Source organism: Echinops telfairi, unplaced genomic scaffold (genome assembly GCF_000313985.2).
Source record: "Echinops telfairi isolate 266 unplaced genomic scaffold, ASM31398v2 ScPeMD7_5167;HRSCAF=5991, whole genome shotgun sequence".
In the NCBI taxonomy this organism is placed as follows: domain Eukaryota; kingdom Metazoa; phylum Chordata; class Mammalia; order Afrosoricida; family Tenrecidae; genus Echinops; species Echinops telfairi.
The window spans coordinates 3,486,816-3,502,149 of record NW_022109066.1 but is presented as its reverse complement, the minus strand read 5'-3'; the positions used below and the strand labels follow the sequence as shown (position 1 = coordinate 3,502,149).

The following is a 15,334-nucleotide window of genomic DNA, read 5'->3' as shown; positions in this document are numbered from 1 at the left end:
ATATAACCTCCTCCTGGGGGATGGACAAGAGAAAAGTGGGTTAAGGGAGACTTCAGACAGTGTAAGATATGATAAAATAATAATAATTTATGAATTATCAAGGGTTCATGAGGGAGGGAGGATGGGAGGGAGGGAAAAATGAGGAGCTGATACCAAGGGCTCAAGTAGAAAGCAAATGTTTTGAGAACGATGATGGCAACAGATGTACAAATGTGCTTAACATAATGGATGGATGTATGGATTGTGATAAGAGTTGTACGAGCCCCCAATAAAATGATTAAAAAAATAAAAAAGAATATGTTTAAATGAGGCTTACACATTTTGAGTTACATGCATTTTAGTTTTATCCTGTTAGGTACAAATATGACTTTATTATTGTTTTGTTTAAACATTATTTATTTATGTCTTGTTGTCTCTCCTGCCCTCCCGTCTCCCATCTCCGCATGAACCACCAAGTGGGGCTGAGGTGAGCATGCTACCATGAAATGTGTCTGTCTCCGTTATTTCAGTCTCTCATCTATTTATGTTCTCTATGACTTTATTACAATCTTTCTATATATTTTAACTGTACAATTGCGTCCATCGAACCCGTGATTAATTGTGGGGGGCTGGCTTTCCCCCCACAATTACCAAGTGTTAAAGTAAGGAGTTTAAGTATAATAGAATTATAATAGTGGTAGCTATTAAGCGGTAGCCATTTTGGTTAGCCAGTAAAGATGTATATTTGAAGCACTTCTCAAAAGAAGGCTCTAATAATTGCAGTTTATTAATAGCTGTCCTTACATTGTAAGGTCCCATAAGGGAATAGAAATCTTTCCTAAGGGAACAATATTGAGCTAGTTCAATTTTTTTTTCCTGATTAGTCAGGTTATAGGAGCAGTGGTTCTCCTACCTGATAAAGCATCAGAACCACCCCAAACCAAAACGCTCACTGTCATGGAGCCGATTCTGCCTTAGGGCGAACCAATGGGTCAGGGTAGAACTGCCTCAGTGGATTTCCAGTTAAAACACTATTGGGCCCCATGCAGAGGCAAGGATGAGGAGACATCAGTTTACATATTTGAGACACATTGTCAGAAGAGACCTGGAGAAGGATTTCATATTTGGTAAAGTGTAGGGGCAGCAAGCCAAAAAGAGGAAGGCTTTCAATGAGAGGGATTGGCACAGTGGCTACAACAATGGGCACAAGCATAGAAACGATTATTAGGATGGCACAAGACCAGGCAGCGCTTCATTCTGGTGTGTGTAGTGTTGCTAACAACAAATACCACCACCACCCATCCTGGAAAATTATTGGTGGCTTCCAAGAATTTGCATTTCTAACAAGTCTTCAGAACTGTGGATGCCAGAGATTTGAAGATAGCACTTTGTGAAGTACTATACCAAAAGCTCCAGGAGCAAGATAGGCTTGTAGAGTGACTGCTGAAATTTATGTTTGGAAAAGCTTACAACCACGATAAAGGCGACATAATCACAAACAAAAGCAAGCTTCTAAGAATCTGCAGATATGCCCATAGCCCTCTGCATAGATTTGTTCTACCTGGACGATGCTGCTCCACCTGCACTGGTTTCCATCGATTTTAACCCTCATCTCGTCCCCCTTTAAACGTCTATATAAACTGCTTCAGCCCGACTCTGGCTACGCAGTAGTACATGAAAGGGCAGGCTCCAGCTTCAAAAACATTAGCAATAGTCTGCCACATGTTTACTAGAATAGACGCCTCTGATATTCACTTCCAATGAAACGCCATGTTCCTCAAGCGTTCCTCATTATTAGAAACGTTTGCCTAAATGCTGTAAACGTGCAGGACTCGGAGCTGCCAGTGTCAGGGACCTTTAAAAAGCTCCACCAGCCACGAGTCTCCGCCGCCAGGATGCCTTGCAGGTTCCCGCCCTGCTTGGCACCGCGGCGGGCCTTGGGGGCGTGGCCAAGCGCGCGGCGGGCCCTGGGGGCGTGGCCAGGCGCGCGGCGCCCACGTGACCACCCTCCGCCTGACGCCGCGGAGTCGCGCGATCCGCCGTCATATCAGGTTATGCCGCCGGCCCCTGATTGGCTGCCGCCCGCGGGCTGGGCGTGCGCCCGAGTCCCCGCCCCTGCTGGTCGCGGCCGCGGGCGCACAGAGGCTGCAGACCTGGCCAGGTGCGGAGCGGTGGCTGCGACTGGGGCGGTGCCGCGTCTTCGGGAGGTAGGCGCCGTGGACCTGCGGGACGGGAGAGGAGCGCTGAGCCGGGCAGCCCTCGGGAGAAGGGCGACGGTGCTGGAAGAGGGGGGACGCGCCCGAACCTCCCATTTCCAGCACGAACCTTGCGGAACGTTAGGATCCTCCGTGGTCGTAGGTCGTCGGCGACCTAACGGTGAAAGCACCCCGGGGGGTCGGCCCTGGCCGCGGCGGCTGTGGTGTCGGGCACCGGGCGCGCTCGCTGGTCGGGGCCGAGGGAGCCGCGATGACATCCTCGCAGCCCAAAGGGACGGTTCCCAGTTCGACTCCGCCCTGCAGGGCCGCTGTGAGCCCCAAGGAGCGGACTCTGCTGCAGTGGGTTCGATTGGGCTGGGAGGGTGAGAAGGAGCCCCGGTGGCACTGTCGTTAACGTGCTGGCTTTCCAATCCAAAGACCCACAGTTTAAGCCTACTAGCCTGCTTGTTTGATGGGAGAACTGCTTCTGTAATATTACCACCTTTGAAACCGTACGAGGCAGTTGTACTTTGCCCTGCATGAGTCCAAATCCACTGGTGGACAGTGGGTTGTTGCTTGGGCCCACAGAGAGGCGTTTAGGGGGAAGAGGTAGTCATGACGTGAAGCAGGTAAATGGGTGAGCTGGAAGCAAAGCTGTTACTGACTTTTGCGGATTTTTTTTTTGTTCAAGGGAAGCTACGTTACAGTGTAGCATAGAAATGTTAAGCTGAAGAACTTGTTAGTGACCTAATTAGAAATGGAGGTACAGCTGGTAGTTGGAAACTATAAGGGAACATAAGATAATCTATTGTTTTAGAATCTTATACAGCAAAGTCTTGTATACTCATAGCAGAGTAAGTTTTGAAGTAGTAAAGGAGAAAAACCTTAGTTGGGTCGGCTCCAATCCCACCTACGTGAACAGCCGCCCCTCCCCCAAAAAATTTACTTCAAAGGACAGTACTGAAGCTACAGCTCAGGGACAGGGACATGTCTGATCAGAGCACACGGGAGCAAATGAATGGGGAGGAAGAGAGTGGCGCACATCCTGGCACACCAAGCCTTTAGGACAATATCCCCGCTCAGAGCAGCCAATGTACAGAGACGACCATAGGGCTGACCCCACTATGAGACACAACATCCCTCACTGACCCATAGCGCTACAGGGGACAACACTGGAGACACAGTATGGGAATTGCACCTGATCTGAGCCTACCACACCGAGGCATAACATTAAGGACGTGCAACAGAACAGCAAGGGGAGCAGAGCAAGGAAGGCCCGAGGGAGTACCAAAAATAGACTAGCCAGGGAGTGGCACCCCATCAGACTCGACTGGAAAACAGGACTAAAGGTCAAGGCTTTTCTTTTTTTTGGTCATTTGTTGTTGTTGTTTTCAATTGTTTTGTTTTGCTCTGTCTTGTTTTTGTGCATATTATTCTCTCTGCAGGTCTGTCTAGATAAGATAGGCTGGATAAACAATCTGGAGGTGAAAACAAGGGGACCCTGCGGGACAAGGGTAGGGGAAAGGAAGTGGTGTTAACAAATCAGAAGTGGGGGAAAGGAAGTGGTGTTAACAAGCCGAGGGACAAGGGTATAAAAGTGATCCAAAATCAGTGGCGAGGAGGGTGTAAGAGGCCAGGTAAGGGCTTAATCAAGGGCAGTGTAACCAAGAGGAATTACTCAAACCCAAATGAAGACTGAGTAGGATAGTGGGACAAAAGGAAGTAAAAGGAAATAGAGGAAAGAACTAGGAGGCAAATGGCATTTATAGAGGTCTAAATACAAGCATGTACATATGTAAATATTTTTATACATAACGATGGGGAAATAGATCTATGTGCATATATTTATAGGTTTAGTATTAAGGCAGAAGATGGACATTGGGCCTCCACTCAAGTACTCCCTTAATGCAAGAACACTTTGTTCTATTAAACTGGCACTCCATCATGCTCACCTTCCCAACATGATTGCTGAAGACAAAGCGGGTTCATAAGCAAATATGGTGAAGAAAGCTGATGGTGCCCAGCTATCAAAAGATAGAGCATCTGGGGTCTTAAAGGCTTGAAGGTAAACAAGCGGCCATCTAGCTGACAAGCAACAAAGCCCACATAGAAGAAGCACACCAGCCTGTGTGACCAGGAGGTGTGGAAGGCAACAGGTGTCAGGCATCAAGGAACAAAAAAATCATATCATTGTGAATGAGGGTGAGTGTAGAGTGGGGACCCAAAGCCTATCTGTAGGCAATTGGACATCCCCTTACAGAAGGAGCCGAGCCAGTCAGGGTGCAGTGTAGCAATGATGAAACCATACAAGTTTCCTCTAGTTCTTAAATGCATCCTCTCCCCACCCCCCACACTATCATGTTCCCAATTCTACCTTACAAATCCAGCTAGACTAGAAGATGTACACTAGTACAGATCAAAACTGGAAACACAGGGAATGCAGGACAGATAAACCCTTCAGGACCAGTGGTAAGAGTGGCGATACCAGGAGGGTAGACGGAAGGTGGGGTAGAAAGGGAGAACTGAGTACAAGGATCTACATATAACCTCCTCCCTGGGGGATGGACAACAGAAAAGTGGGTGAAAGGATATATCAGAGTGTAAGACATGACAAAATAGTAATAGTTTATAAATCATCATGGATTCATGAGAGAGTGGGGGCAGGGAGGGAGGGGAAAAATGAGAAGCTGATACCAAGAGCTTAAGTAGAAGGCAGATGTTTTGAGAATGATGAGGGCAATAAGTGTACAAATGTGCTTGACACAATGGATGTATGTATGGATTTGTGATGAGTGGTATGAGCCCTCAATAAAATTAAAAAAAATAAAAATAGAAAGGCAAAGTTATTTGTATTATAATTATAACTATCTAAAATTATATACATATTCTGTGAAGGTTAAAACGGTGAAATAAAAATTATTCTTTTACAGAAAAAAAAAAAGAAAAACTTCAGTTGATAAAATTTACAAACTGGGGAACGTATCTTTCACTGTCTCGACAGAAAACTAGAGTAAATTATATGTAACCACAGGGGCAGCAGTCTCAAAACCAGCAGCTGCTACTCATAAAGAGTGACAGTCTCAGAAACGTACAGGCAGGTCTGCCCTGTCCTGTACCGTCAGTCACTATGAGTCAACTCAATGGCTGTGAGTTTTGAGTTTTGAAGATGTAGTCTCTGAAACCCGTAGGAGCAGTTCTGCCCTGTCCTGGAGGGTCGCCGCGAGTGGGAATGGATCCAATGGAAGAGTTTGGTTGGTTTATGGGGACCATCGTGGCTTAAGTTTCTCAAAAAGAGATTTACAGTCTTGGAAACCGTCATGCACAAGATCCTTGGTCATATACAGTGCTTTCAATTTGATAATTGCTAAATACTAAGAATTCCTTAGATGTTTGGGTAACATATTGAGAGTCCTTATATAGTCTAGTAGCGAAGAGAATAGATCCTGGTAGTAATACAGTATGAAAGAAACAGATAGTGGAATTACTTAAGGGGGGTTCAGAAAGTCTGTGGAAAATTCTGTTAACTCATAGTAAAAGGATTGTATAATTCTGCTATAATTTGCTAGCTGTTGATAGTTCAGGTTATTTAAATCCTCATGGCCTCAGCTTCCTTATTTAGAAAGTGGAAACTATAGAATTACCTCCTAAGAGTTACAAGAATTAGAAATACATAAAATATGTTCAATTTAATGCCTGGTTCTCAAATGCTAGCTATTGTCTGAGCTTTTGAAATAAAGGGAAAACACTGGAATTTCACTGTTAGGCCATGTTGAATCATTTTCTATTCCTATCAGACCCATGCAACAGTACTGCTCCAGAGGGTTTTCTTGACTGAAATGTTGTTTTGAATTTTTTATTGTGAATTGGGTGAAGGTTTACAGAACAGATCAGTTTCCCCTTTTTCAATCCATACACATTTTGTTTCTTGTCATTGCTTGCAATTTCCCCAGTATCATTAGATCATTCGTCCCACTTATATCCTCTGTTTTGTATTTCCACACCTCTTTTCTAACCCTTCCTGTTTTCTTTTATTGTAATCTTAATGGAAACAGGTTTTCAAGTCTTTCTCCTTAAGAACCTGTGGGTAGCTTTGAACTGTGTGCTTCACTAGTTGCACTACTAGGGCTCCTCATTCAGTTGTTTCTGCAAAGGTTAAACGTCTGTTTAGAGCAGGAATATTGAGGGCAATATTAAGGAGCACCTGATATCAGAGAGTCACTGAACCCCTTATCCTTATCTGTAAAATTATTTAAGCGTATTCAGTAACTCAGAACTTTGTAAATTATGGAGTTGGAATAATGGTGAGAAGCCAGATGAGTTTGAGTAAAGTCTAGGGACTTTGTGGTCAGAGTGCACCTGTTTCAACCTTGGACAAGTTTCTTGAATTTTCGGTGTAACTCCCTCATCCATACATTAAAAGAATAATACTAATATTGAACTCTTGGGTTTTAATGAGGGAATGAAATGAGATACATATGTAAAGCATTTGCAGTACCTCTTGTTCCCAAACCCATTATTGACATCTAGATTATTCTGGTAGCAACCCAATAGGTAGGGTAGAGCTATGCCCTAGGATTTCCAGTGCTGTAATGTATACAAAAGCATACTGCTACTGGGGTAGCTGGTGAGTTGAACCACCAACCTTATGCTTAGCAACCAAGTGCTTGCCTACTGTGTCACCAGGGCCACTAGCCATCAGAATCCATCCTGTAGTAATGAGTTTGGCTTTTTTGTTGTGTTTGTTTTCAATTTTGAGTGTAGTGGTTATGAGTTGGGCTGTGATCCACAAGGTCCACAGTTCCAAATCCCGCCCCCCCCCACACACACAGGAAAAGGGTTTTCTACTCCCATAAAGAGCTGCAGTTTCAGAAACACGGGGAGTTCTGTGCTGTCCTGTAGGATCACTATGAGTCAACATTGATTCAGCGGCAGTTAAGAGTCTGGAGTTTCAATGAAAAACCAAATGACTCCTTTTTCTGACTAAGGCAAAGGAATTTTAACTCAGCTTTTGACTTTTATGATAGTAAAAATATGTCCCTGTTTGTTGAGCGCCTTCCGTGTCTTATGGTGCTTCTTGCTCTATATTCTTAGTTTCCAACACTTAACAGCACTTCTGTAGCAGTAGATACCCTATCTCCATTTTTATAGGTGTGTGTTTGAAAACAGAATTTTATAGATGTATTGCAGTTTTGAGATACTATTGCTTAGTAGTAGTATTTATTTACTAATATCAGTCATTTAATTTATTTAATAATACTGTTAAATCAGTGTTTGAAATACTGATTTTGGAAGATTATATATCCACAATTACAACAGCATATTTATGAATACCTAATACTCCAATCAACAAATATCATTAATTCTAGCCAATATTTTGAAAACTCTCAGAACCAGTTCATGTCATAGTATCTAAACTACTTCCAAAATTTTCTTTTCCTTACCAAGAAGAGAATGCTGGCAACTCATATCGCAAAGGACTAAACTAAACTCCATATTAAATGAAAATATAAATTCCAAGTGTGAGAAAGGGTGCTCAGCCTCTCTCACAATAAGATACATGTAAATTAAATCCACGCTGAGATAACCATTTTTGCCTCTCAGAGGTTTGACAAGATCCTCTATTGTTAAGATTGTAGGAAACAGGACTCATTACATGAACTAGCGAAGGTTCTCCACCCGGTGGAGAAAAAACAAGTGTCATTTTCCCCAGTTATGAAAGCAGCCCTCTCACCTGCAGAAGTTTGTACAATAATCAAAACCAAGCTCCCTGCCCTCGAGGCGATGCCCACTCACAGGGACCCTTAAGGGCAGGGTAGCACTGCCCCCTTTGAGTGTCTGAGACTAAAACTCGTTACGTGCATAGAAAGCCCCATCTTTTCTCCCTAGGAGCGCCTGGTGGTTTCAAACTGCTGGCCTTGTGATTCGCACTCCAACACATAACCATGACCCCACCAGGGCTCCCACATAATAGGGTGGTTTGTTTGTTGTTTGTTTTTTGCAGCAATGCTTTTAAGAGCAAAAGATTAGAAACCCTGTTGTCGCTCGTGCTTTTGTACCAGAACTACCACAGGTAGATAGATGGCTGTAAGAAACCAATGTATTTTGTCACGGTTCAGGAGGCTCAGTCTCCTTGTTTATGTGTAAGTGAGTGGTTAAATAAACAGCAGGAAAGAAACACTGCTCTACAGTGCCTTCCCTGCAAGTTCAAGGTCTGCAAAAGCTAATAACCCAGAGTCTGTGTGTTGACAGTTTGGCTCCCCACGTCATTTGATGGCAAGATTCAACTGCAGTTGTCTGAGACCTGTTTTGTCATGGTGCACCTACCAGCACTTCTCCCTCTGCTCCTTGCTAGTACTGTGTGGGTTTTAGTTGTTTTGTTACTTTGCGTTTAATTGCATTTCCTAATGTCAGTGGTGTAGTGGTTATGAGTTGGGCGGCAATCCACATGGTTGGCAGTTCAAAACCAGCAGCTCCAAGGGACAAAAACGGCTTTCTACTCCCATATACAGTGACAGTCTCAGAAACCCACAGGAGGTCACTATGAGTCAGCATTGACTTGATGGCAGTGAGAATTTTAATATCAAAGGGAGCCCTGTGATGAAGAATGGAAACATCTGTTAATCATGGACTGGAACATGGAGTTATTACAGGTGCTTGTGCCTGGCATGCCTGCGAGATGTCCTGCAGAAGACAACAGTGTGGGCACTACCACCATATAGGACTTGAGACTAGAAAGATCGACCCTTGACATTTTATACTAGCAGTCTTGAGAACAACTAATAAAAAATAGGGAAACTTTATTGAAAAGAGAACTCTTAACCATGTTTGAATTAAGTGGATTGGCAGTGAGGAAGTAAATGATACCCCTGATTGTTTTGTCGATCATGAAACAAACTTGAGTAGATGATGAAGAACTGCTACAGAAAATGGCAGTCATTTTCTACATTTAATACAAAATATGTCAGTTTGAAAGAAAAGAACATTCGGAACGTTAGGAGGAGGTATGATGAAGATATCTGAAAGGTGATGGCGACACAGTTTTAAATTGCCCTGAATGACTTTACTACTGTACCATGAAAACCCCCTGCGTGCTGAGTAATTATGCAGAGGGTGCAGTAGCCATTCTTTCTTCCGGAATGATGCCAACAAGATACAAAAATGCTGTGGTGGTCTCAGACCATTGTCTTAACTCCGCAAGGGAGAGGAGAGAGAACTATTGAAGTCTGCATCAGCCAAAGGATGACCCCTCTGAGGCAGAATTTAGTGTCACTCCTCTACCTAACCTGTTCACTACATTGCCTCAGCCGTCCCTCCCCGGCACACTCTGCTTCTCTGCTGGCTTCAGTAGTTCGTTGTGATGGCCACACGAAACTGACAGACCATACTCACAGTTAGGGGACTATTAGGGAAGTAGCAGATCACAATTCAGGATCACAATCAACAGACCACCGAGGCTGCTTTCTGCAAAGTCAACAGTTCGAAACCACCAACCCCTCTATGGGAGAAAGATGAGACTTTCTACTTCCATAAAGAGTTACAGTCTCAGAAACCCATGGGGGCAGTTTTACCCTTGATGGCCACTACTAGTCTGACTTGACTCGATGGCACTACGTTTAGGTTTGCTTCATGTTTTTTGTTAACAGTATAGATCTAAGTCTGTAACAATTCAGGCATACAGTTTCTCATATTAAACTTAGTAATGCTTGAAACAATGTTGATAAATTTTCAGGCATAAATGCTTGACAAAATTTTAGCTGACGGCGAGGTTTGAAAATGAGCCTGCAGATAAAGACTTTGAAGGATTCCGTGTCACCATTGAGAAGATGATGCCCAACTTCCTTCGTTAATGATAACACACCCAACAGCAAGCTTAGATCAGTTAGAGAAACTGACGTTGAAGACCTGCTGAGCCCAGGTCCTGATGTTTCGTTAAGTGTTCCTTGGATGGAGGGCAGGGGCAGACCCGTAATGATATAAATGATGACCGGACTGTGAACACAGGTGGGCAAATTTATGAAGGCATGTGTAGAGCAAGAATGTACATTTGTTAGCCTGCCTCTGTTGATTTGTCTGTCTCTGCAGATACGGGAGACAGTATGACCAGGTGGGGCTAACAAGAAAGCACGAGGCAATGAGATGTCCGTGGGAGACTTTGTAAAGCTCGGACATTTTCCCTGGAATCTAGAAGGCCAGGCCCATGAGCAGGACTATGCACATGCTCTTCACCGTAGGCTGCCTCTTTGGGTCTGCCTAGTAGGAAATGAAGACTAATGGAAAGTTGTGAACGTTCTGCAAAAGCACGGGAGGCATGCCCTCACATGAACATGAACCCTCAGCAAGACTGGGCCTTAGCAAGTCACAGCATTTAGGGATCCCCTAGCCCTATCGTTACCTACCACCAGCTAACCCTAGAAGAGACCTCAGTAGCTCATTCAGATGTTAGGCCAGGAAGTGCAGCAAACGAATGAATAGCAGCAACAAACTCTGGGAGGAGGTAGAGGAGTAGACAGGAATTCTGACCTTCAGAGTTGGCACATTGTATCATTTTAAACGATTCTGTTTTCCAACTGAAATGGGAAGCACCCGGAGGAAGTGGAGAGAGTGGTGTTCCGTTGCATTCAGTGCCCTGAATTAGAATGAAATTGAATGGAAAACCAATTTGCTCTGTAAAATTTATACCCAAATCACAATAAAAAGGTTTAAAAATGAAATAAAATATTCTGTTTCCCATCAAAATGTATGGGACATGCAAAGAAATAGGGAAGTGTGGTCCATATACTGTGGACAGGGAGCAGAAAACAGTAAGTAAACTGTCCCTGAAGATGCTCAGATTTTGACTCACATACTTTGGACATCCCTGAAAGGGCCATCTACTTAGTAAAATAGAAGGTCACCCAAAAGAGGGAGACACTCAGGGAGTTGGATGGACACCATGGCTGCACAGTGGACTCAAACATAACCTGATTGTGAGGGTGGCACAGGACCGGGCAGTGTTTCTTTAGGTTGCCCGTTAGAGCCCATCACTCGACAGCTCCTAAGCAAACCGCAGAGGCTTTCCCCTAGAAAGCCTGCACTACCCGAAATGATGAAAGGAGGCCCAAACCTGCACCAGGATGTCAGAGTCAAACCCACATGCCAGAAAGAAGCCCCTGCGTCTGTGACCAGTTGGTTTTTGACAAAGATGCTAACAATCCAATCATTGCAGAAAGAACAACCTCTTCAGCCGTCATAGTATCATGGGACATCTATCAGTCGACATAATATAGTTCATAAATATATACTCTACATGCTAATTTACATGAGTAGTGTCTGGAGTCTTAAAAACATATGTGTGGCCATCTAAGATACGACTGTTGTATCTTGTATCTACTTGTCTAGAGCAAAAGAGAACAGAAGGCAACCAGTGACTCAAAAAAGAAATTAGTTTACACAGGATAAACAGTTCACAGGACCCATGGCTTCATCAACCGTAAACCCAGAGCAACTGGATGGTGCCCAGCTACCACTTCTGACCATCCTAAGTCAGGGCACAGTCGATGGACCCTGGCAGAAGGCGAAGAAACTGGGACAGAGCTTCAACTCTTACCAGACAAGTAAAACAAGACTTAATGAGCTAGTTGAAACTGAAGGACCCCAAGATTAGTACACTCAGATGTTCTGTGAACCTTCAACTAACCCCCGAAATAATCTTGTGGCTAAATAACAGATGGGCTCCAAACAACCCATTTTTTAAAAAAGCGGGGAAAGGACTTGATCGGTCCTTTTCCAAAGACTACATACAAATGAATGTCTTCTATGTCTCCATGGGCAAAGATCTCCGAGACACATTGATAACTGGGGAAAACAAACAAAGGACAACGTTTGTAGTGGGCTGCTTTTTTGGAAGAAAGGAAAAGAGAATTCCAATGATTGGTTTTACATTAGAAGCATTCTGATGATGCTATGCGAGAGTCCTGTTGCCCCACAGGGTTTCCAGGTTGTACATCTTTAAGGAAGCACACTGCCACACCTTGTTCTCAATGGTGGTCTGTTTGAACCACTGGCTTTTAGTTGTATCTGAGCGCTTTAATATGCGTCACCCAGAGTTTGGGTCAAAGTATAGACCTATCTTTTAGGGACTACGTTTGATTCCACTGGTAACTTTTGGCTGTAGGAGTCGGTGAACAGGACTTTTGGCTGTAGGAGTGGGTGAACCCTTTGCCTTTTTACCTGGTGCCCTGGGTTCCACATCTCTGTACCTCACATGTTATCATGAGGTGCAGTAGAAAGGAGCACAGAAATGGAATTATATTTAGATTTAGGCCACTGACTAGCTTATTGTCCTTAGAGCAGTGGTTCTCAACCTGTGGGTCGCTAGCTCTGTGGGGGTCAGACGACCTTTTCACAGGGGTTGCCCAATTCATAACAGTAGCAAAACTACAGCTATGAAGTAGCAACAAGAATAATTTTATGGTTGGGGGGGCGGTCATCACAACATGAGGAACTGTATTAAAGGGTTACAGCATTAGGAAGGTTGAGAACCACTGCCTTAAAGAAAAAGCATAACTTTCCCGGGCCCCCGTTTCTCCTGAGTTTTAGCATATCTATATGTAATCCGAAGAGATAGAACTAGAGATAATATTAAAGATTCTCTTTATAACAGATTTATGTTTCATATGGTTATTCTAAAATCAGGAACTTAATAAGGTTTTATGGAGGGGGTTTTATTTTTATTTTGTCTCGGTAAGTAATTGTTGCATATGTTTATCTTTCAGGGGCTGGGATGGATCTTGTACTCAGTGTTGCCGATTATTATTTGCTCACACCATATGCATATCCAGCCTCATGGCCAGAGGATGACATCTTCCGGCAAACTATTAGTCTCCTAATTGTAACAAATATTGGTGCTTTCATTCTTTATTTCACCTTTGCATCATTAAACTATTACTTTGTCTATGATCATTCATTAATGAAACATCCACAATTTTTAAAGGTAAACAATTTTCTTAACTACTTTGTAACGATTGTTAAATAAGAATAGCAATGTGATAGATGAGACCAAGTCAAAAATATTGCTACAGAATCAGAGATGTTTATTAAATAAAAAGTATCAAAATGTGAAGCTATTATGTCTTGACATATTCTCCATTCACTTTTGAAGGAAGTGTTAGAGTCTAAGTGTACCCCAAAGAATTCTACACTCTTCGATTTACACCATGTCAGAACAGCAGTTTGACATCCTGAGAGACTCCAATTGTGTTCCTTTTAAATATTCTTTGAGTTTGGGGGAAAAAAAGAAGGGTGGGTGGGTTAAGAGATCCCAGCGAAATTCCACCCTCAGAGCATTAGCAGATGCATTATTGTGATAGAAAAAAAATTGTTGGTGCAACTTTCTTCGCCTTTTTCTTGCCAATGTAGCTTCTAGTTTTTTTTAAAAAACTTCTTCATAATAAGCTCCATGATTATTCTGTGTTCTTTGAGAAAATATTTCAATTTCCTTTGAAAGCCCCCAAAATAATTGCCAAAACCTGAATTGACTGCTCTGCCTTCAGGCCTACCAAATTCCCCATTGGAAGCCACTGTTTTGATTGGATATTACTCTCTGGGTTGTGTTGATAAATTACAGACTCATCTCTAATTTTAATTCATTCCGTGAAAGTAACTTTGATCTTGCTTTTAAAAAGATTGATGGAAAGACCCGCTGTCTTAACCAGCTGACCTTGGCATTGCACTGTGGGCACTCATCAAGCCCGTCTTGCTGAGGGCAAGGTATTCCCTTATTGAAAATGTGAGGTGCCATCGTCAGTAGCTCTGTGGCCTTCTTCCACCGGTTTCTGGACTTCGGTCAGTGTCTTCATTCGTAGAAGCTGATGATCTTCTTTCCGTGTTTTATGCTGGGCAGCATTCCTGTACACTTGTTGCAAAGCTTCAGTGATTTGGAAAGATGCCCACCTGAGTTTTGTCTAAAAGTTGGTATATTCCTATCCTCAAAATCACCACCGCCATGCCACAGAAAGTGGTTTTTTTGAAGACAGCCTGTCAAGCCTAAGGCCATCGCTGATTGCAGAGATGTGTTTAAGCATGAACCTGTGCATACATGCACCAGAATTCGTAGCTGTGCTTTTTTCACAGACTTTGGTGTTTGTGAGAGTTTCGGGTTAAACTAGTTATATATACCCATGAAATAAAGCTTTAAAACTAGCCCCAAATACTTGGCAAGGTTATCCTAATCTTCACTTTTAAAAAAGGAATGAGTGTAACTTAAAAAACAAGAGCAAATTACAAGCCTGATCATCTTATTAGGCATGTAGACATTTCTTTGCTAGTCTATTTATTTTAGTATTTATTTATTTTAATGTGTAACGTTCACAAAGATTTTTACTATATGTTTTTATGGGACAAAGAGATTCAAGCTAGATGGTTTGGAGTTATTCATAACCATTCTCTGTTTCAGTTTTTGTATTTGTCAGTTCCTGAAAGGATAGAAAAAATAATAATGAGGAGTAGCGTGGGGTGGAAGTACATTATGAGAGAAATGATTCCTGAAATAGAAATTTAGAATACAGATTTTTATGGGAAGGGAAGAAAGATACAGAATTCAGTGTATTTTATTATATTTACTTAATTGCAAAAGAATGTTATCCTTGCACATACATTTTTGCATTTTAAAAGTTAATCAGAACAGTTTGGAAATAGGATTTTAAATGAGGTTAAAAGAATAAAAATCTAATCCAAAATAGTTTTACACTGTTTTTTATAAAACATTGTAAATTTGATTTCAGAATCAAGTGTCTCGAGAAATTAAGTCGACGGTCCTGTCACTGCCGTGGATCAGCCTTCCCACAGTTGCGCTGTTCCTGCTGGAAGTGAGAGGTTACAGCAAGTTATATGATGACCTGGGCGAGTTTCCAGATGGTAAGTAAGCAATGGCGTGTCGGGAAGGTGGCCTGAGCGCTGAGTGAGTTCCTTAAAGAACTAAATCTTCCTCTCGTTTTTCTTCTGTTGAAATAATGGTACGTTGCCGAGTTGCTTTCATTGTTTCATATTTATGGATTCCTGTCAATTACAGATAGACATTTCTGTAATGTTGCCTATCACTCTTAAAGTCTGTTGTAAGGAATGATTAAAGATAAGCCCTTGAATTGTGTTTCCTTAATAGGAAATTAAACTTCCGAAAAAAT

General features: G+C 42.6%; 1 protein-coding gene across 1 annotated transcript in view; it reads left to right on the top strand.

The window, feature by feature from the left end:
• Positions 1 to 2,116: 2,116 nt before the first annotated feature.
• SC5D (sterol-C5-desaturase) overlaps positions 2,117 to 15,334 on the top strand; it is a 22,233-nt gene continuing 9,015 nt past the window's right edge. Inside the window, exons 1-3 of the mRNA XM_004716270.2 lie at positions 2,117 to 2,186; positions 12,929 to 13,146; positions 14,936 to 15,068. Coding sequence (XP_004716327.1) covers positions 12,937 to 13,146; positions 14,936 to 15,068 — 343 coding nt within the window. The 5' untranslated portion in view covers positions 2,117 to 2,186; positions 12,929 to 12,936. The remainder of the gene's footprint in view (positions 2,187 to 12,928; positions 13,147 to 14,935; positions 15,069 to 15,334) is intronic.